The 19,660-nt window shown below is 49.4% G+C and overlaps 2 protein-coding genes and 1 long non-coding RNA gene across 5 annotated transcripts; 1 reads left to right on the forward strand and 2 right to left on the reverse strand.

Annotated features, from left to right (window-relative positions):
* Positions 1-197: 197 nt before the first annotated feature.
* GSDMA (gasdermin A) lies at positions 198-7,014 on the reverse strand. The gene is made up of 10 exons (XM_082779129.1): positions 6,938-7,014; positions 5,317-5,579; positions 4,918-5,125; positions 4,571-4,736; positions 4,379-4,472; positions 3,498-3,545; positions 3,068-3,222; positions 2,511-2,661; positions 1,975-2,048; positions 198-1,414 (listed from the first exon to the last, which is right to left on the reverse strand). The coding sequence occupies exons 2-10, from the start codon at positions 5,528-5,530 to the stop codon at positions 1,178-1,180; spliced, it is 1,347 nt and encodes a 448-aa protein (XP_082635255.1). The 5' UTR covers positions 5,531-5,579; positions 6,938-7,014; the 3' UTR covers positions 198-1,177.
* Positions 2,006-12,280, forward strand: LOC309887429. The gene is made up of 5 exons (XR_014319056.1): positions 2,006-2,065; positions 6,133-6,263; positions 6,945-7,009; positions 7,225-8,476; positions 12,144-12,280. It is a non-coding gene; the product is annotated as an uncharacterized lncRNA (long non-coding RNA).
* Positions 8,043-18,510, reverse strand: ORMDL3 (ORMDL sphingolipid biosynthesis regulator 3). Of its 3 annotated transcripts, XR_014319055.1 has the most exons (5): positions 15,281-16,285; positions 13,743-13,949; positions 12,213-12,364; positions 11,572-12,083; positions 8,043-8,181 (listed from the first exon to the last, which is right to left on the reverse strand). XR_014319055.1 is itself a non-coding variant. In XM_082779131.1 (4 exons), exons 2-4 carry the CDS (start codon positions 13,914-13,916, stop codon positions 11,948-11,950), a joined length of 462 nt encoding a protein of 153 aa, XP_082635257.1. In that variant the 5' UTR covers positions 13,917-13,949; positions 18,415-18,510; the 3' UTR covers positions 8,869-11,947. The 3 variants fall into 3 exon arrangements, 2 of the variants coding, with proteins under 2 accessions (XP_082635257.1, XP_082635256.1); XM_082779131.1 differs by lacking the exons at positions 8,043-8,181; positions 15,281-16,285 and adding an exon at positions 18,415-18,510 and having other exon boundaries at positions 8,869-12,083; XM_082779130.1 differs by lacking the exon at positions 8,043-8,181 and having other exon boundaries at positions 8,869-12,083.
* Positions 18,511-19,660: the final 1,150 nt, after the last annotated feature.

The raw sequence follows: 19,660 nt of genomic DNA on the forward strand, positions 1-19,660 counted from the left end.
GCCTCAGCCTCGGTCGCCCCCGCCTCAGGGCTCCGCTCCCCCGGTTGCTGCGTGGGGCCAGGCAGCCCGTGGGTAGCTCCCGGTGGCTGAAGGCGCCTGCGGGTTCATAATTGTCTTTACAAGCACCCCCGTGTTCACAAATTGCGTTTACAAGCACCCCCGTGTGCTTGTAAATCATGTTTATAAGCATCCCGGTGTTCCATAATGGGTTGTTCTTTATTAAGCAGCACTCAGGATATTCATGTCATTATCTTAAAGCGCTAATCGTTTCACAGAAGCACAAAATCACAGAATCACAAAGTGCCTGAGGTTGGAAGGGACCCCAGGAGACCACGCAGTCCGAGCCTGTGCCGAGCAGGGTCACACAGAGATGCCCAGGATGGCGCCTGGGTGGGTTTTTGGATATCTCTGGAGAAGGAGACTCCAAAACCTCTCGGGACAACCCATTTTGATGCTCTGTCGCCTCTCAGTAAAGAAGTGCCCACACACATTCCGCCAGAACCTCTTGTGCTTCAGTTGGTGCCCATCGCCTCTCGTCCTGTTGCTGCCAAGAGACCAGCTGCATCCTCTCGACACCATTAACACATTAACGAGCTCTCCCCTCAGCCTTCTCTTTCCCAGGCTAAACAGGCCTGGTTCTTTCAGCCTGTCCTCACTCGAGATGTACTCCATTTCTCTAACCATCCTTGCAGCCCTTACGCCTCGCTACCACTTGAGGGGTGTTGTTGTGGGGTCACCAAAATGCCCTGAGGTCCTCGGGCTCCCCGCGGTTGCACAGGGATGGAAATGCGCCCAGGCCTTCACCTTCAAGTATTTGTGAATGATTGCAGGTGTATCTCTGTACCTTTTTGATTATTATTATTATTATTATTTCCATTAAAAGTGATCACGTGCAGTACAGCTGACAGGATTGGGACTCTCTGGGGCAGTGGGTTATTCAGTTAGCACTCTACATTCATATGGGGGAAAAAATTAATCTTGATATCCAGCCTCAGGCTTCTGTTAGCAGCTTTGTTGGTTTAAGTCTGCTCAGAAATGGGTGGGAAAAGCAGCTCTGAACACTTAAAAGGGTGCCTTGCCTACACAGGGATAAAATTTCAAAAGAGACTTAATAGCATTTCAATTACATTGTTAAATCGCTCCCTTTAAATCAGCCCTAACTGAGGACGTGTGTAGCCTATTGGGAGTTACTCAGGAGATCTAGTGCATACAGACATGGGTACAGGGCTTCGAGGGCCGAGAAGCCTTTTTGATTGCAGAGAGCAAATCCATCCTCCTGGATCCTCACTCCACTCATCTCGAGCACTGCGTTGGTTGTTTCTTCTTCTTCGTTTGCCGAGAAGGGGAGCAAGATGTCATCCCCGCCAGAACGGCCCTCCGTGTCTCCTCCTATAAAGCTGAAGAAGCGCTCAACCTGTGCAGCGACAGCAGAAAAAGTAAAAGCTTAACATGGGATTGTTAAAATTTTGGGAAGCTGTTAAGTAGCGATCCCTGACTTGTGAAGTGCTTTCTCATCTTACAGGCCCTCTGAACAATGCACTTTTCTGTATGGGACCTTTTACCCTGGGAAATTTTCATGCTCGTGTATTGAGTTCAATTTCCTGTAAACTAGTTATGTCCAAAAAAACCCTAAAGGTCGTTTTTAATCTTGAGCTAAAGAAACCAGTAAATTCTGACTATGCTTTCAAGAAAAATGGTAGTCAGCTGGATCTAATTTACTGCTTATTATCAGTGAAACAGTTGTAGAAATCTTAACTTTTGTGTTTGGGGGAGATTCCTCCCAGAGTTAAGTATTTTGATTCCTGCCAAGTATCAAGCAGTTATTCATTCCTTTCTTTTCAGGATTACTTCGAGTTGTGGTACTGCTACTAGTGCCATAATCAAAACGTTTCTTTGCCTGACATAACACTGCCCCCTGCCCTCCTGCGCTTTATTTTCAGCCAGATATCAGTAATGTATGTTCTGTTCTCTCACCAGGGTACGCTGACGTCGCACAGTCTCCATTTCCAGGGATTCTAGCAAGAATAGCCGTTGTACCTCTGTTTGCTCTGGAGAATTAAAAGAGGTATGTAACAAAACATCCACCAATTTGTTTCAGAGACAACTAGTAAGGTAAGAAGGGTGACAGTCTTGCACAGAATGATTGCTTGGTCAGAAGTTCTTTTGACTTTTTGAACTAAATTAACTGTGTGGCCTCCCTGTGAGACGAATAAAGCCATTGCTCTGTGCACAGGTGATGTTAGCAAATGCTGTGTACAAGCAGCAGTGCAGGCTGAGGGCTGAGGAAAGGCTCAAACCGTGTTTTGTGGCAGCGTCGGGAAAAGAACTTTGGAATTTGCACTGCAGTTTCTGTCATGTAATCTTGCCGTCTTTACATTCCTTTATGTAAGTTCTCTGCAAGTCTCTCTGTAAGTTTTCTATAGTTTGTTAGTTTTGCAGCTAGGAATGCACTTAATATATTCTAGTACTACTGAATTTCCCTATTAAAGTAGCCAGAAAGCCTTCCTTACCGCTGAGAGCCTGAAGAGTGTAGTAAATTGCTCCTGCCAGGTTATGGCGTTCGTTTTCTGAAAGCGACTGTAAGCTGCTCAGCATGTCTTTTAGCTTTGGGCTCTGTGTTGTCAGCTCACAATTATCAGGTTCATTAAAAAACGCTCCCATCTAGGGGAATAAGAGAGAGAAATTTCAGGATTTAAGAGACAATTATGTTGATAGTTCTTTGCAATATACCTGGAGAAGCAAGTGTATGAAGTCCTGCAATATTTTTTTCTCCTCCTTAAGTTATTTATGAGGTTAACGTTGAACATTTAGCATTCACAGTTAAATGCAGAATATGGAATTTAAATACTTTGATACCATCAGATAAATCTAGTCTATATTCAGGACATATTTCAGAAGCTCGCTCTGTCCTGAGGACCTCCTTTCTCTGTGCAGTGATGAAGACCAGCCACACGCTGAGTGGAGGATTTGGGGTTGGTAGCTGTGGTACTCCTGTCACTTGGGACAGGAAGTCTGATAACAGACATCTTTACTTACAAATCCTGGCAGCATGAAGAACTTTGCTTACTTTCTGCATCAATTCCTCAAAGAGGTCAGTGTCTCTCAACGCAGCTTTGATGGCTCCTAAAAACATGCTCCTCAAATCAACAGGCAACTGGGAGAGAATTTGGCAGTTGTTCCTTACTTCTTTCTTCAGCACGTCAAGTTGTCTACCTATGACACCTGGAAACCAGAAAGAGTGTCCAAACATTTCTCTTTTAAATTAGGCAGTCCTACAGAAAGCTCACCGGCATCCCTAAGTTTAAAATTTGAAATGTTTCTAGGAGTATTTTTGAAAGTAATGCCCAGTTTTGAGTTGGACAATTGTAACAGCACAGGTAGGAGGCAGTAGTGGCAGCAACCACTGCTGCATGGGGTTGGTACTCACCTGAGAGAGTCCACCTTACCCAAATGCAGTAAAAGCAGTGTAAGTGGAAGTATTGAAGTATGTTGCTTACCATCAGATACGAACGTTGGTGTCTTACTCTCTGGGAAATAATGAATTTCTGCAATATAAAAAAAAAAAAAAAAAAAAAAAAAAAAAAAAAAGTTGCTAGTTTAGAAAATATTTAGAGCTGGAGAGGTAGTGCTGGTTGATTTGGTCTTTTTTTTTTTTTTTTTTTTTTTTTGAGTCTGAAGGTAGTAGTATCACAGTTCTCAAATCTCACGTGGTGGCTGTGGGTCAGACTGGTATTCGCACGCTTACCAACAGTCTTCTGCCTGCTCATTTCAAGGTTCATTTAAACTCTCTCATTTCTAGACCCCTCCTCTGCCGTCACGTGCCTCCTATTAGGGCCTGTGCTAAAATACATTGAATTTAAATGGCCTCTTGCACTCGATGGGATCCACGCAGGCATGAAGCACGGGGGGAAGCAAGCCAAATCTCAAATCCCGTGGCAGGCGTCAGGGATGTCCCTCCTTCCTCTGCCTAGCCTGTACGAGCACCCCTGCCCAGTGCTCCCACCGAAGCCTTGGCCACCCAGTTTTCTCCCTGGCACTTTTCTTCTGAGGAGGAAAGAAAACAAGCCAGAACCACCTTTGTCCTCTGTGCCAGTTTTTCAAGAGGAGCTGTCCCTGCAGTTCATGAGATGTAGAGCTGAGGCTTCCTTTACCTTGCTTTCATTTTCTTACCACCCCTCCCTGCAAACAGCCTTGCTTTCCCAAGTTGCCCTTTTAACTTGTGTACTGAGCCTTTCCCACGTGATTTCTGCTATTTCTATTGTGTTTGTGCTTGCAGATGAGCTGCAGGTGGCTGAGGGGCTGAATGACATTTTTCTAAAATGTTTTTGCTGCGTTGTTTCCCGAATGGAGGAGTTGGTAGGTTCTCAAAGTTACTCACGCCATGCCGCATCTTTAATGATCACCTGGATCGCCTTGAAGGCTAGGATGCAGCCCTTGGGTATGGTTATGCTTTGCTTCCTCATGCAGGTACCCTGGTTGGTTAAAAAATAGAATAAAAAATCTGTTACTGGCCTGAATGGCATGCAGGAGGCCGGGAAGGACCCACTCTGGAGCTGGAGAGAAACCAAACCTTTGCAATAAGCTTGGCATAAAGCTGGGCCACGAATTGCCCTGTTTTCTCTTTGGATTCTTCATAGCTGACATTATCTGAGGCTTCTACCGTTTCGTGAACCACGTATAAATTCTGTTGCATCCTCCGTAGTTGCTGAAGGAAGGGGTGATTCACGTCGAGTTTTCTAGAGGGGAGAAAGGATGCAATATCTCTGCTAAACGTGCCTCTGTACGCGAGTTGTGCCAGAAGTAGCGGAGCCTACTTAGAGCCACAGCTTGTCCCCTTTCTCCTGCTACACAAGGACACAAACATCACAGTGTGACTGTGGGGCTGGAGGGCGCGTTCTCCGGTTGTGTCTGCCTTACCTTTTTCCACTCAGCGCCTCGAGTTGCTTTACATCTACTGCCTTTTTTTCCATCTTGATGGACCACTCTTTGGAGAAGGAGGCAGACCCTCCTAGTTCTACCTGCGCGGGTTTGGTGTCCACCCTCACGACCCCATCGATTTGGTCATGGGCTCTTCCTGCGGTTGTAAAGTGCCTCGAGTCTTGCTGGTCTCCGCAGGGGAAGGACTCTGAAATGATTTGAGGCTTTGGTTAGTGTGGTTACACAGACAGTGTTACGGCTGTCGTCCCTACAGTAAAGATGCAGTGTGGTCGGGTTCAGGCACAAATTAATCCTTAATTAGGCACTGAGAGGAAGCGGGATGACTCAAGTGCCTTGTCTGTGGAAATTATAAGCAAGAATGATAAATGTGGACTTTACCATCACTTTCATCGTCTGTTCCAGGCAGCAGCACATCGTGGAGTTTATATTCTGTCCGTTTGTAGGGAAGAAACTGGCGGAATGAGGTTTTTCCTTTTCCTGTAACTAGACAGAAGGTTCTGAAATGGTCTTGGTCGATGATGCTTTCAACTGGAACCAGGTTTCCGCTTGGATCCATTTGCTTTGCCACATTTTGGGTGACTTTTTTAAACATTCTGCTGCAGCTTGATAAATTCTGGAACCGAGGAGAAGCGTGCCTGTGCCTTAGGAAATAGGCAAGACAAGCAAAGTGACTTGTAATACAAGCAGAAGGCTGTAACAAAATGCATTACTCCTTAATTTTTAAGGATAATGACCCCCCAAAGCCTACATCAGTACAAGGACACAGTGTGCATGAGGTTGTTGGAGGGAAGCACGTGGTGAGGGAGGATTAGCAGCTGTGGCTTGCTCGTTAGGCTTAGTGGGGCTTATCCCTGCCTGCGGTGTAACTTCAGTTGTAACTTCAGCCGTTGCAGAAACGAGAGCACAGCTAGCTGCTGCTGCTGCGGGATGGGATGGAGCCTCAGTGCTGCTGGGCACACTGGAGACATCTCATCTGTTGCATGTACCCAGCACAGAGCACAACAATTCTCATTACTAAAACTAGACACAGCTACTTATCCGTCTTATGCCACCTATTGTGGTCCTAAATACTTGAATCTCTAATACGTTGCCCTTACAGAAGGTTTATTTTTTTTTTTAAATCTTTTTTTTTTTTTTTTTTTTGCTGTTTTTGGAGTTTCTTCATAAGTACTGCTTCTGCGTTTTTCCCCTTAGGTCTCGATGCCTGCCGGATGAGTAAGGCTTAGCCCTGTTTCGAAACAGAGCCCAAGAGAACTGCTTTTCTAAGGTGAAGGAAGTGAAAGTATCGAGAACAGCATGCTGGCGAGGGAAATAGGAGCTCTTTGGTACGGAACAAGCAATCCCCAGCATTTCGGGTTCGTTTTGTCTGTGCCCCTTCTCCCCCAACCCATGACATGCCCGCAGAGCTGCAGGTTCCTCCACGGAGGAAAGCTGGGTGTTGGAGGGAGAGAAAAGAAACCGGCCTCTGGCTCCTGTTGCAGTGGTTTCGACTCCAAAGTTTCGCTTTTGCTTATGCCCTTCGGTATAGGTATGCGTGGCACAGGGAAAGACAACTTTAATTTACAAATGAAACTTCTCTAGGTGCTGGTGTGTTCTCTCCCTTCTGCGTTCTGCTTTATCGAGTCCCGTTAAATAGTAACAGATCCCTGCCCGTGGCTCAGATGAAGAGCTCCCATTCATTTGGGGTACATGCGGAGCTTTTCTTTCCCTCCGTCTTGCTCGAATGCACCCCAGGGGCTTGGAAAAAACAGACTTGGAGAGTCTGAATCTTTGGGGAGTTACTGTCATGTCAGGAAGGGGGTACGCCGCCGGGGGAAGCAGCAGTCCTGGCTGCCTAACGTGGGATGGATTCAGCAGTGCCCGCGGGACACATTCCAGTGGGAAACTTCAAAGCCAGATAAAACCCAGCAAGAACTACCAATTTGCTCTCCCCCTCTGCTGTTCGCAAAGCTTTTAAAAACATACCTGCCTGCTTGGGGAGCGAAAAGTCTTCTCTTACCTTGCAGGTGGTGGGAACGGCCAGGAGCTTGCGTCCGTGCCGCTGGAGTGATGGGAGTCTGGCAGCAGTTGGGTAAGCAGCCACTCCCTACTTGCCTTCTGGCTGGTTCCGGAAGGAAGAGGCTTATTTTAAGGACAAAGTCTGCAATAGCTGCAGATAGCAAAGTGCTCACCCAAAAAACTTCGCTGACCAGTCATTCTGCGGTGCTGCCGTTACCACAGCTGCAGATAATTTGTCTGGAGGCTAACCGTTTTTTCCCAGGCTTCTGGCGTGGTTGTGATTTTCAGATTGAGATCCGTTGGGATGGGGAACAACATGTTCTGGCCTGGGAGCTATCTCAGTAGACCCGTGACAACGCCAGGCTGCGAGGCGTGGGGTGCCTTCAGCAGCTTTTATTGACCAGTCTCCTTGGCCAACTCTTCACTTCGCTGCAGCCCCTGGCTTGGTGGGCTTCCAACGGTATGTTTAAAAGCAAAACCGGCCCACGTGGAATTCAAGGAATGTAGTACAAGCTTTTACATGAATACGTACTTTATTAGTTTCTCTTAGAATGCTGTACAAAGGAGTAATAAAAATATTCACACTTTTATTTTAGAAAGTTCTCTACATGAGACTTCGGTATCCACAGCAAAAAGAAGGGCTACGGGGAGAAAAAACAAAACAACCCTAAAACTATGTACAATGTCAGAATGTTCCATTAAAAAAAAACAAAACTAATTTAGCTCACTTAAATTCATCCAAGGAGGATACATAAACGCAAACTCCTGCATGCTTAAAATACATTATGCGCAATGATAAAGCAATGTAAGTCACAATAAGAAATATTAATGCGTTAACAATGGCAACCCAACTGCTGTCCCCTTTTCAAGGGCCAGTACCAACCTTCTATTAAAACAAAACAAAAAAAATAAACAATGAATTAAAAAAAAAAAAAAAGTACTCAAGAATTAAGTAGCCCTAGACCTCAGGCTTTTGTTTTTATTTTAAAGGCTTTTTTTCCTGCAAAGGGTTGGACTTTGTAACATCCGTTAGCTCTGTTAAAGGAATTACAAGACAGGATTCCCTAATTCACCAACTGGTAGCACTTGATTGTTTCCCTGCTGCAGCGGCTTCCACATGGCGTTAATTGGTGCATTGTCTTAATGATGGCTTAGAGGAGGCCTTGCCCACAAGATCAGGCGGAGGGATGGCTGCTTGCCAGTGCCTGTAAACTGCTGGAGTGGTGGGTTTCTGAAGCTTTTCTCCTGCATTCATCGCAGAACAAAAAAAAAAGAAAAGCATTTTAAGTACCTACTTGTCCAGCCTTTGTTTCTCAGTCACACAAGGAGTCCACCTTGGTTCTCCAGCTGAAGTTTGTCCTAGTTACTATGTACAGTGTAAGGTCAAGGGGAAAATCTGTCAAGTGCAATGCGATCAAAATCCTGTTTAAAATCAATAATGCTCAATTATCTCCTTCACAGAGGTACTGGAGAAAATTCTACAGCCTAAAAGAAGGAGCAGACAGGCTTTGGGCTCCCGTTCTGACTCTCAGCACACAAGGTAGGCTTTGCCCTTGGATCATCGTTATGCCAGCTGCAAATATATGTCTAAAAACCCCTCCTCCTGTCCGTGCTGTTCTGATGTCCCTTTTCTCAGAAATGACTCACCCCATGAGATTTTTAGTGTTTTGACGAAGTTCATTAACTTTGTGTGCGCAAGATTAGCCTTCAAGCACTGAACTCACTTCCAGATGAATTTAGCAAATAAATATCCCAGAAGTGGTTTCCATACGGAGTTCCAGGACACCCAGAACTGTATTCATTACTTTCACACCACTGCAACAAAGAAACTTAACTAGAAATTTGGTCAGGTATGACTCGCTCCCATCACGCTGGCAGGAAGGAACCAGCCACAGAACTCACATGAAGGTGGCTTGACCAGCAGTACCCAAATTTTTATTTTTTTTTTATGGTTCCTTTTCTATTTTTGATTAATTCTTCTACCTACCCTTAAGATGGGATCTTAAGGAGGATACCAGATCAATAATTGTTCAAGTAACTATAAATCTAATGAAGCTACTCAATACATCGTATTATTAACATGAACTCTTTCTTCAACTCTTGCTCTCAGTTTTGCCCGTATTTCTCCAGTTTTCATTTATATTTCACTTGATTGGATTAACTGTATGAGTCCAAGTTAAGTTCAGATATTTTGTGGCAAAAAATGCTGTACCTGCCTTGGAAAGAACGTCATTTGCCATGTAACCCCAAATATGGACACTTGTGTAACGGCTATTTTAATAATTTCAGTGTCAATAAAGTATATCAGAAAAGCTTACTATTATAATTAAGGCTTTGCCCAACATTTTAGACTCCGGGCTTTAAAAACAGCCTTTTTCAGAAGTTTGGAATTCCATCCTATGTTGTTTTACCGATGACCTTTAATTTAACAAAATGCAATCAAATGTCCATAGTGTCAGTTAACAGCAGAAATAATATATACCCAGATCCTCAGCTGTTACAATGCCAAGGTGCTTGATGCAACTACAGCGCTGTACTTTGAAGAAAGCTGATCCTCTACCTTCAATTTGTGCTTGTGCTAAAAATATCCAAACTGCTCTGGCTTCGTGTGAAGCACATATACTTAGAAATAATCAGTATATGTCTGTATCTAGGGAATTAATACTTCAAGCAAAAGCACCTGTGGTATAGCTACTGTTTTTGTTGCAAAAAAGTTGATGTTCCCCCCCTCATATTCTACCTAAATGAATAGTGTTCTTCCTTCTGGAGATTTACCCTTGGCATGGCTGTTGGGTGTGCCATCAGGAATTCAGATCTGCCGAGCAGCACGGTCTGCCTTGCAGATGCAGCCTTAGCCACCCTGTTAAGAACAGGTGCTGCACCTTTGAGGGCAGCAGTCTTCCCGTAAGCATTCCAGGCATTGGTGCTGTTGATTTCTTACTAATTTCAAAAGTTCTCAGCTGATTGACAAAACGGTTCTATTCCAAAACCACTTTTTTTTTTTCCCCAAAAAAAGTCATTGTCTAGTAGCTTAAAGAGTACATTAGCTTTAGGGAATATAGTACCTTAACTAAAGCAGCAGTCCCTATGTTGTGGTGGTTAAAAGGTTTAAACCCCCTCCCCAGTCATGTACACTACACATCTGCCAAACTCTCTCTGGAGAACAGCACTCAAGTATCAAGCCAGGCTCTTCTCTTTCCACCTTCTTGAAATCTTCTTTCTACTTTCTTGAAAGCTTCGTTTTCACTTAAAATATTTCTGTTTTTCAAACATATTAGGTAATGATTCTCTATGCATTCCAGCATCCCTCTGAGGTATGCTAAATGTTTTCTCCCTTCTCTGCAGCAGTCTGGTAGTTAATCTGAGACAGAGAGGTAAAGCAGCTTGCCTAAAATTACACATGGAGTAGTACTGGATCCTAAGTGTGAACTTGGAGTTCCTCTGTCCTGTGCTCAGACCATCAAACAACTCAAGATCCACTGTGACTTCTCAAGCTAGGCTTAGCTAATGCAGGAACAAAACCAGCACATTTTAAAAGTTTCTACCATTGTCAGTGTGAGACAATATAAGCACTAAGACAACAAAAAATACAGGCTTTCCTAAGTTTACAGGGGAAGCATGAGGAAAAACATTTCATCGGGCACGCAACCCAAAAGAAAAACCGATTGCCTTGGACAGCAGAAAGGCATCTCAGCAAGGAAGTCTAAACCTGCAGACCTTTTTTCATTCAGGTGGTAGTTTCATGGGGGAAAAGGCTTATTTTTGTTCCTATACTAAATCATCTGTTGTCCTCAGTGCCCCGTAACACCCTTCTCTTGGTCACTTCAGTGTGCCGCTCGTTAGCATCGCCCTCCTGCAGCTCCCTCACCCTTGGCAGAGTCACCCTGGGCCCAGGGGCTGCTGCTGCAGGATTTGTGCGTGGCGCTGAGTGCCAGGCAGTCAGGCATCGCTTGTTTGCCACATGGAGGCTTGCATGTAAGTCCACAGTTAGGACTGGCAGATCTCAGTAACGTGCACGCAGACTTAAGAGACCAAGGAGACTGATGGAAGTGAAAAATCCCAATTATTGCCACTTTTTATGCCAGGCAGCCGTCCATCTCTCACTTGGCCTGTACCCATCAGTCGGTAGCTTCTCCCATGCTCATGCGATCTCCATGTACCAAGTGCCTCAGTGGCATTTGTATTTAATCATTAAAATGAGCTGCAACCTGGCCTTTAATCCAAGCGCTGCACTGCCCGAGTGCTCAGCGTGCTTTAAAATTTTAGTGGTTTGGGCTCGGGAGCAAAGTTACCCAGAGAAATTCTGGTACAAGTTGTTACTTTCAACTGTAGCTTAGGAGCTGGTAAATCTTTTCCCTGAACCACGCGAATGGTACCACAGAAAACTGAAAGCTTTGTCAAACTGCAGGTGATTCTTTCCTGTACTGTTTTTAGTAAAAGAACTTCCTTTCTCAGTGGCGTAAAAGATTTCAAAATACAAATCTGTCGTTCTGTTCCCCGTCGACCCCAAAATGGGACTCAAACCCCCAAACACTCAACTATTGGGGAAGTCTGGCTGTCTCCCTTTGAACTTCCCCACATATCGCTTAAAGCACCTAGCTTCAGAAAGGGAAATGTATGTTAAAGTGCATTTACCACAGCAATAGTACCAGCACTAAAAGCTTTTCCCCTCATCCCTGTTCTCGCCGTTCAATGTCTGGGACAGACGATGATCTTCCCATAACTCATCCTCTTTGTACCTCGAAGTCTCAGTGTATCTCCATCTATTTATGACGCTGGAATAAAAGAAATCCAGCGTCATGTATCCTGCTCCGCGCTAAACTCTACTCTGGAGCTTGTTTAGATTTATTGGGCATGAGGATCCAGCATGCGGTATATGTCTATTGGGTACTGCATTTAAACAGCCGCTGTGAAATCAGATCCCAGTGGGCACGGGGGTGAAGAAACAGAGCAAGAGAGAAGGAACTTCCCCTCGCCTCTGCTCCTCTTCCACGCGCTCCGTCTACGCAGTTCAGTACTTGTTGATCCCAAAGATCCGGACTCCGTGAAACTGAGGCAGCTTGGGGATCAGGACGCTCATTAGGGAGATGGTGTTGATTACGAAGTGTATCCGGTCATACTTTGTGTAAAAGCTGGTTAGAAAATACCTGGAAAGGCAGGGAACAAAACGAGGAATTAACGCCGCTTCGTGCTTTCTGTTTCCCCAGACAGCACGGGCAGCAGGAGCGCCGGCCAGCACAGGACCCGAGGCAGCTCAGCTGCCCTGCGGTACTCACAGTACGATGGGCATGATGGTCAGGAACTTGCGGGACGCTGTGAACTGCACGCCGTAGTCCATCTGCTCCCAGTGCGTCAGCAGCCGAGCCTTCCCCTGATCCGGCGTCTCGAAAGGAGTTCCTTTCACGGTGTGTAGGAAGATGTACATGCTCTGCAGCAAACACACGTGCAGCGGGAATCAACACAGTGAACGGCACAGCTTCAGCACCAACAGCACGGCGCTGAGAGGTTTTGGGCAGGCAGCTTGCAGCAGCACGCCGTCCCGCTAGAGGGACGCATTGCCATTGCTGGGAAACTCCAACAGCGGCTACTGAAGCAGTGAGTTAGGGCGAAGGCCACTAGCTGGGGCTCTCCCAGGCTTGGCTGCTGCATCTGGGGCCTCTCACTCGGCTCTTGCACATGAGGCAAGAAGGGAGTTGCAGGATTGCAGCGCTTGGATCGGGAGATTAGCATGGACTCGCTCTGCCGTGCAGCAGCAATGCTAAATGCTGTCTAAAAAAAGTGCTGCTCGGCCTGCAGGCAGTAAGGGTCTGCTACTATTCCGATTACAAATTAACCTCGAAGTGGAACACAACGTAGAGATAAGCAGCAAGCGTCTGGCTCAGTCAGACACGTCTTGCAAGCACAGCCATTGCTGGCTTTAACTCCTTTCTGCTCCCAGGACCCAAGCGTTTAAGCTGGCAGAGGAGAGCAGGGGAAGGAGCTGGATGAAATGCAGGTAGCACGCGCTGAACTCAGCCCCTAGCACCTCTAGCTGGTGTGGTGTTTTCCTTTCACTAGAGATGTGAATAATATGAGCATGAGGGTCCCTGATAAGAGTGTTTTTTTGTCTCTGGGATATTCTTGGGCCGAGATGCTACTTAAAATAAATGACACAAAATTAATTGCTGCGCCTCTGAAGTATTAAGCCTCTTTCGCCTGAGGGCACATGGCTGTGGAGAGGTCTGCTCAAGCCCTAGGACCCAAACGTGCTAGGATTTGAACAGTGGGATGGCAGAGGCAGGGAAGTGAGCAGTTAAACAGAGCACAGTTTTCTTCTGCTCACTGGGGAAGTTGTCACTGCACGGCTGCAGCACAGCACAGGACCGCACTGCATGAAATCTTTTACTTTAAGCAGAAGGAGCTGAAGGTTAATCTTGCTTCCTAACTCTAACGAGGCCAATCCAGTCTGATTATATCAACCCAAGTGAAAGCTGCCATGCCAGCTTCTGTGGCCTGGTACAGCTATTCCTCTGCTAAGGTGGACACAGCAGAGGGACTTGCTCTGCAGGCAAATCAGTTGTGTCCCCTCTGGGCAACCTTACCAGATGCTGGGAGTCTTATCAGTACCTAGGCTGGATTTAAATACATGACCTAGAGGAGAAGGTGCAGTCTGAGGGCTGCAGGTTGAGTAACTTACCCCACGTCTTTGGAAAGAGAGAAAGGAACTGTGTCAACAAGAGCCGGATTAGATCTCTCTCAGAACAGCTGGTGCAGAGAGATTACCTCCCCGTGCCCCAGGAGCCAAACCAACCACGCTGCTCCCTTACCATGTTGTGGATGATGTTCGTCAGAGTCCAAACCACGGGGACGCTGAAGAAGGGGATGCTGAGGAGCACAACGTGCAGCAGGCCGATTCCAAGGACGTAGGACAGCCAGATGCCGCGGCTGTTCATGACCCGGGTGTTGGGGTTCACCTCGCTGTGTGCCGTTCCCACGTTCATGTTGGCTCTCCTGTCAGCTGGGCACCCCTGAAACTAAAGCAGATCAGGTTAGGACTCGGGCTGCTCTACCCCTCCGTCCGAATTTCTCAGCTAAGCACGGCGGGGGTGGAGGGACTTGCTGTTAAGCAAGCTGAGATTTTTGTCTGCTATAAAAATCCCGCGTTGGGTCACTTCTCTGCACCTCGTCGCTGATGTTTCTGAGGGGAGAGGCTGAATCTGGGAGCAGCTCACGTTTGGGAACAGCGTGTGGGGAGCCTGCCTGTGACAGAAGCTACGTGTGATCCGCTGAAGCATTTTCCTGGAACCAAGATGTCAGTGTTCAATGCGAGCCTTCCCTGACAAGATTCACAAGACTCAGATGAATACTTTAAGTGCTTTTTAAGCCATCATCACGGTATTAATAATGGAAGCACTTGGCTCATGAAGTTTCTTACATGTTTCTGGGTTCAACATACTTTAAACTAAGAAAGCAAACGCTAGTATTTGACGAGTGAAGGCAAAGCACCTCTTTATTGACAGATCACCCAGTTAGTTTGCGTAATTCAGGAGGGTTCTGCATGCTCTGCAGGCTCGCTGGTCTCCTGGTCTGGTTTGTAAGTTTTCCCTTCCAATTTAAGGCTTTGCGGGATGGGGGCAGTGGTAACAGAATTCCCCTGTAGGGAAGGAGGGGAAGGAGACTTGGAGCTCAGGCTTTTCTAAGCAGTCCCAGGGAGATGAGGAAGCAGAACGGGGTTATCCTTTCAGATTGCCAGTGGGTAACACCAGCAGTCTTTGCACCGCTGCCTTATGGACAACGCTGTGGCTTTTTGGACGGCTGCGCTGGTAGCTACCAGCAGCAGGTACTGGTTATGTTTCAGGCTTACTGGGCAGACAAGGGCTGCTATACTGGTTTTCAGGGATTACAGCAGAGAGACAAATTAGAACCACTGTAAAGTAGACTGTCTTGACATGTCTTGCATGAAATCCTCACTGTCCGTGTCCCAAGGAAATGTGGTTTCGTTAGGTCCTACAGCCCGTCCCTCCTTGCAGAGGACCCCAAGGCAAGGGCTTTTTCCTGCTGTCTGGCCTCGTGTTGTTGCTGCTGAAGCACGAGTCGCTGTTCTCTCCAGCTCTCGCAGTCTCAGGAGGCGAGCCCGAGCCAGATCTAACATTACGCACTGGATGTCGCTACCAGCTGTTGCGAGTTCCCTGACGGAGCGCTGGGCCTGGCTTGTTTCAGAAGCTGCTCTGCTCTCCTGCTCCTGCCCAGGGCTCTCACACACACGCCTCGTGCTCGGCTCTGCAGCTCCTGGGACGCTCGCTGCCACTTTCAGCCGGCGCTGGCTCAGCACCAGAGGCTGCCAGGTGAGCTGACGGATGCTCACCTGCTTCTGCTGCCCAGGTGGTTCACATCTGGAGAAGGCTTTTGTTTCCCTCACAGAATAAAAACCTGCAGATCTGCGGGTCGCTCAGCCTCTTGGCACGTCTCCTGGCAGCTCCTGGGCACTCCAGATGAGGAAACTTGGTCTGGAAGCAGGACTCGGAGCTGGAGTTCAGTGCTCCAGGCCTGGTTGGGAGAGCAGCTCCGTCCCTAATCTGCTGCAGCTCCTAAAGGAAATCTGGGGGCTGCGGCGAGGCATAACACGAGTCCAAAATGTCATACTACTGGGAAAAAGAGAAAGAAAAAGCAACCACCGCTGTGGAATGCATAAACAGGAGTGCTGCTTGCCAGACAAAGGAAATAATTCTCCTAGATATTGGTAAGGCCTCAGCTAGAAAACTGTCCAGTGCTGGAGGGAGGCCAGGGGAGAGCTGTGAGAATGAGCAGAGGTGTAGGAAAAACATGACCTGCAAGGACAGCTTGAAGGAAATGGGTTTGTTTAGTCTAGAGAACACTCAAGAAAGATGTGATGAATGGCCCTCGAGTACTTAGAAGATGGCAGCAAAGAGAATGGAGACAAACCGTGCAGGGGTGTGAGCTGCACGGCCGAGGTTCAGAGCAACGCGGCAGTGCAGGAAGCCTGATGCTGACCGGCCTCATTGGATGCTTTAAAATCCAGTTTAATTAGCACCGAGAAAGAGAAGATTGTTTCCTCTTTGGAACCGGGGTGGGGACCTCTTCCAGGCCCTCTGGCTGTGTTCTCGAGGTGATGCTGTTATCCGAGGGCCTTCCCACCTCCCCGACAGCCGGAGGGGCAGCCTGGATGTTCGGGAATCGAGTGCAGTTTCCATGTGGGGACATCTGTGAGTCTGACGGTCAAAAACCAAGGAGCAACTTCTACCCGGCGCCAGCTGCAAACGAGGGCAGTTGCAGAGCTGAGGCTGGGTGGCAAAAGGCCAAGCTCAGAAGCTGTACGTGGAGCAGTCCTCCTCCCTTTGCCTCAGTTTCCTCGCTTGTAAAAACGATTGGAGTGGTGAAACGCGAGCACAAACAGCCTGGGAGGTTAACTCAGCCTTGCGAGACAGCTGTGGCGATGGCAAGCGTGAGGTCCTATTATTAGGACAATTTTGCATACTTCTCTAACTCTGCCTTCCCCAGCTTCAAGAGATTTCACTTGTGAACCTTTCCCATTTCTGGCCTCGTGTTCGCAGCCCTTGCCCAAGCCCTTTGCTGACTTCAGATTGCACACAGAGCTTCGCACGTTATTGCACAAGCCTGGCTGGCGGAGCGCGCCGCCGAAGCTCCCATCCCTACCCCCATCCCCGGTCCCGTGTTGTTTGCCGTCTGATTTTACACCAGGGATTTGCTCACCTGCAGAAAACGAAACAAAACAAAACAAACAAACAAAAAAAAACCACAAACCGAGGCGAGACACAAAAGCGGGAGGAACTCCAGCTCCGCCCCTGCAGCAGCTGGCAGCCGAGCTGCCTTTCCCAGCCGTGCAGCCCCGGTTCAGGACAGCAAAGTTGGGATGTTTCGACAGAGCGGGTGTGAAGGTCAGGGCCGAGCTGACGTTGGCCGGTGGCCATCCAAGGAGGGAAAAAGTCACGGTGGGACACGACCAGCACTCACGATGGAGGAGCTGAGCCCTTCCTCCCTGCCCAGGCCTTTCTGTGCCTGCTCACCCGTCACTCCCGTGGGCTCCCGGCTGCCCAGGGTTTTGCTGGGAGAACCAGACCTGTCCTGGGGCTCCCAGCAGGGCGCTTTGGGGCTGCCAGCACCTCCCTGCTTCGACAAGAAGTGGGAACAACCCCACGGCAGCAGCTGCTGGAGGATCACCCCTAAAGCCGTGCCACCAGCACCCCGAGGCTCAGCTCCTTCCCCACCTCTTCTTTTGCTGCCGGGGGAGCCCAAACACCTCCTGCCCCGGACCCAGGACACCGGGCAGGGCACGGCTCTTCCCGCAGCCGTTCCCCTGCTCCGTGTGGGTGGGAGCTTTATCTGGGGACCGCAGAGGTGAGGAAGGCAGCGGGTGCTTATCTCGGGCGATCTTCCTGAGCGCTCCCAGCACGCAAGCCATTGTGATCCAGGGGAGCCGCGGCAGGGCTGCGATCCCTATCTCTGGCAGCAACAGCAGCTCCCCGTCTCCCCAGCAAATAAATATTTGAAACCCTTCTTTGCCCGAACCGGAGGATCGAGTGCCTCGACGATGTTGGCTGTGCATAAAGGCGGGTGATAGGGGAAGGTGCTGGCACTTCGGGCTGCCCAGCACTGCTCCGTGGCCCCGAGCTGGGCCGCTGGGGGCTCTGCCAGGCCCTGAACCCAGGACCCGGGGCAGCAGCAGCGGGACAAGGATCAGGAGGAGGCCCCGGCCGATGCAGGCAGCAGAAGCGTGAGCGAGCGGGTGGGCACGGCAGCAGCTGGATCTGTGCCCCCCCCTCATGGGATCTGTGCCCTATTCTGTGGGATCTGTGCCCCGCTGTGGGATCTGTGTCCCCTTGTGGGATCTGTGCCCCTCCTGCTCCGGGATCTGTGCTCCCTTGTGGGATCTGTGCCCCCCTCTGGATCTGTGCCCCCCCCCTTGTGGGATCTGTGCCCTATCCTGTGGGATCTCTGCCCCCCCCCCCCGTGGGATCTGTTCCTTGCTGTGGGATCTGTGCCTCCCCCCCTCTGGATCCCTGCTCCCCCCGTGGGATCTGTGCCCTATCCAGTGGGATCTGTGCTCCCTCCCCCTTGGGATCTGCCCCCCCCCGTGGGATCTGTGCCCTATCCTGTGGGATCTGAGCCCCCCCGTGGGATCTGTGCCCCCCCCTTGGGATCTGCCCCCCCCTTGTGGGATCTGTGCCCCCCCCCCCCCGTTCCGGGGGCCACGGGCCAGCTACAACTCGGGGCCGCCCCCCGGGGGTGCCTCCCCCCACCCAGCTCCTGACAAAGCCCCGTTCGCTGCCCAGCAGCGGGACCCCGGGGGCCTCCCCCACCCCCCCAGCCCCCACCCCCAGCCCCCCGCTTTCTCCCGGTTTCCCGGAGCCGGCAGCGCCCCGGCACCGGCCACCGCCCCCCAACCCCCGCTGCACACCGGGGGGGGCTCGGCCTCACCGCGGGACCCCCCCCCCGCCTCCAGGCCCGGCCCTCACTCACCGCTGCGGCCCCGGCCCCGGTCCCGGTCCCGGTCCCGGCCCGGTTCGGCTCGGCCCCGGCTCGGCTCGGCCCGGCCCGGCCCGGGCTCTCCGCCGCGCTCCCGGCCGGCCCCACGGCGCGGCCCGCCCCGGCCCCGCGGCACGCCGGGAGTTGTAGGCCGGGGGCGGGCAACGAGGCCGGGAGGCAGCGGGGAAAGGGGCTGTGGAGGCACAAAACAGCAGAATCCAGGGGGCACGGAGGCACAACAGCACAGGGTCACAGAACCGCGGAGTCACAGAATCACAAAATCCCAGAATCCCAGAATCACGGAGTCACAACATCACAGATCACAGAATCACGGAGTCACAGAATCCCAGGATCACAGAATCACACGCAAAAAAAAGCAGAATCCTAGAATCATGGAGTCACAGAATCACAGAATCCTAGAACCACAGAATCCCAGAATCACAAAATCCCAGAATCTCGGAATCCCAGAATCACAAAATCCCAGAATCACAAAATCCCAGAATCCCAGGATCACAGAATCCCAGGATCATATAATCCCAGGATCATATAACCCCAGAATCACAGAATTGTAGAATCACGGAATCCTATAATCCCGGAATCACGGAATCACAAAATCATGGAATCCCAGAATCCTAGAATCATGGAATCCCAGGATCATATAGTCCCAGAATCCCCAAATCACAGAATCCCAGAATCAATCATGGAATCCTATAATCCCAGAATTATGGAATCATGGAATCCCAGAATCACGGAATCCCAGAATCACCAACTCACAGAATCACAGAATCACAGAGTCACAGAATCATGAAATCCCAGAATCCCAGAATCCCAAAATCCCAGAATCACAGAATCACAGACTCACTGAATCATGGAATCCCAGAATCATGAAATCCCAGAATCCCAGAATCCTGGAATCCCAGAATCACGGAATATCCTGAGCTGGAAGGGACCCACAAGGACCATCGAGTCCAACTCCTGGCCCCACACAGGTCTACCCAAAAATTCACCCAGGAGTTTCTAATGAGCGACAAGATTCCAGGGAATCGTAGAATCGTTTGGGTTGGAAACAACCTGTAAGATCATCTGGGCCAACCTCTGGCTCCTTCTGTGCCACCCTCTGATGTGGGAGCCCCAAGGCAGCCCTCCTGGGTCAGGGTCTGTGCCCCAAATCACAGAAGTGTTAGGGCTGGGAAAGACCCCAAGATCGTGCGGTTCCACCGTCCCCCTACCACCACTATCA

This window comes from Aythya marila, assembly GCF_965140915.1.
Source record: "Aythya marila genome assembly, chromosome: 25".
NCBI lineage: Eukaryota > Metazoa > Chordata > Aves > Anseriformes > Anatidae > Aythya > Aythya marila.

Coding starts and splice junctions, on each gene's coding strand:
- GSDMA (XM_082779129.1), bottom strand. CDS start 5,530: ATGTTTAAAAAAGTCACCCAAAATGTGGCAAAGCAAATGGATCCAAGC. Junction 3,223..3,497: donor ACCAACGTTCGTATCTGATG/GTAAGCAACATA, acceptor TCTGGTTTCCAG/GTGTCATAGGTAGACAACTT. Junction 2,049..2,510: donor CACTCTTCAGGCTCTCAGCG/GTAAGGAAGGCT, acceptor TTAATTCTCCAG/AGCAAACAGAGGTACAACGG.
- ORMDL3 (XM_082779131.1), bottom strand. CDS start 13,916: ATGAACGTGGGAACGGCACACAGCGAGGTGAACCCCAACACCCGGGTC. Junction 12,365..13,742: donor CGAACATCATCCACAACATG/GTAAGGGAGCAG, acceptor TGTTTGCTGCAG/AGCATGTACATCTTCCTACA. Junction 12,084..12,212: donor ACCATCATGCCCATCGTACT/GTGAGTACCGCA, acceptor CTGCCTTTCCAG/GTATTTTCTAACCAGCTTTT.